Below are 1,125 nucleotides of genomic sequence, written 5' to 3' on the forward strand. Positions count from 1 at the left end.
GGGTGACTTCGGAGTGGGGGTATTCCCAGCGTTCCTTCCTGGAGTACGTTGGGGGCCAGACCGTGGCTCCGCCTGGGTACACTGAAAGAGAACACATGATAGAGTGAGCTCTGAGTTTCCCTGGTGAAGGTTCCAGCTGGCCTTAGAGCTAATGTACATGACTTAGCGTGTGGCAGAGAGGAGCCAAGGAGTCAGTGGGCATGTGGCCCATCTGTGTGTGTTGTCTCTGGCAGCTTAAATTAATATCTAGAATCCAGTGGGGCCAAGTTGAAAGCCAGAGGTTTAACTCAAAGCCAGCCCATTTTGCAAATCTGTGCCACTGCTTCAAAGGTCAGTAGAATAAGGGAAGAATCTGAACGGCTCCATGCAGCCAACTCCCATTCCTGGAGACAGCAGCTCCATCAAAATCCTACTGGTGAGTTTTGTCTCCTTAATTGAAGGAAACAAACATGTCTTTTGGACTAGGAGATGTGGTGGTGTCTATTACAGGGAGTGATTACATGAGGCGTGGCTTGGAAGCTTGGTGATCAGGCATCCTTGGACCTGCCTCTATCCCTGGTCCTGAAGAGTTGGGAGAGTTACAAGTCACTGTGTCTATATGGGTCCCAGTTACCCTAATGGCAGATAGTTCATGCCAATAACTGTTGAACTATTAGTAAGTAAGCCTAGAAACATAAAGTACTTTACAAATTCACCTCCTGTTGAGCTGAAAATGAGAGGAGGGTGAAGATCCCTCCTCGGAGTGAGCCAGGTCTGGCTCAAGGCTGCTGTACCTCTAGACTGGGTGGCCAGCCAACTAGACAACTGCCTCTCTCTCTCCCTTTCCAGAAAAGTGTAAATATACATGTAAGTGAGTTAAAGTCACTCAGTTGTGTCCGACTCTTTGCAACCCCATCAACTATACAGTCCATGGAATTCTCCAGGCCAGAATACTAGAGTGGGTAGCCTTTCCCTTCTCTAGGCAATCTTCCCAACCCAGGGATCAAACCCAGGTCTCCTGCATTGTAGGCGGATTCTTTACCAGCTGAGCCATCAGGGAAACCCAAGTAAATATGTACAGAAGCTTCCTTTTAACCCCATGGATCCTCCCCACCCCTATCCAGGGTCTGTGGGTTTCTGCCATGG

The 1,125-nt window shown here is 48.9% G+C and overlaps 1 protein-coding gene across 1 annotated transcript in view; it reads right to left on the reverse strand.

Annotated features, from left to right (window-relative positions):
• FAT2 (FAT atypical cadherin 2) overlaps positions 1 to 1,125 on the reverse strand; it is a 78,889-nt gene that overhangs the window by 1,963 nt on the left and 75,801 nt on the right. Inside the window, exon 25 of the mRNA XM_010850598.1 lies at positions 3 to 81. Within this exon, the coding sequence (XP_010848900.1) occupies positions 3 to 81 (79 nt within the window). The remainder of the gene's footprint in view (positions 1 to 2; positions 82 to 1,125) is intronic.

Source organism: Bison bison, unplaced genomic scaffold, assembly GCF_000754665.1.
Source record: "Bison bison bison isolate TAMUID 2011002044 unplaced genomic scaffold, Bison_UMD1.0 scf7180017864291, whole genome shotgun sequence".
NCBI classification, from domain to species: domain Eukaryota; kingdom Metazoa; phylum Chordata; class Mammalia; order Artiodactyla; family Bovidae; genus Bison; species Bison bison.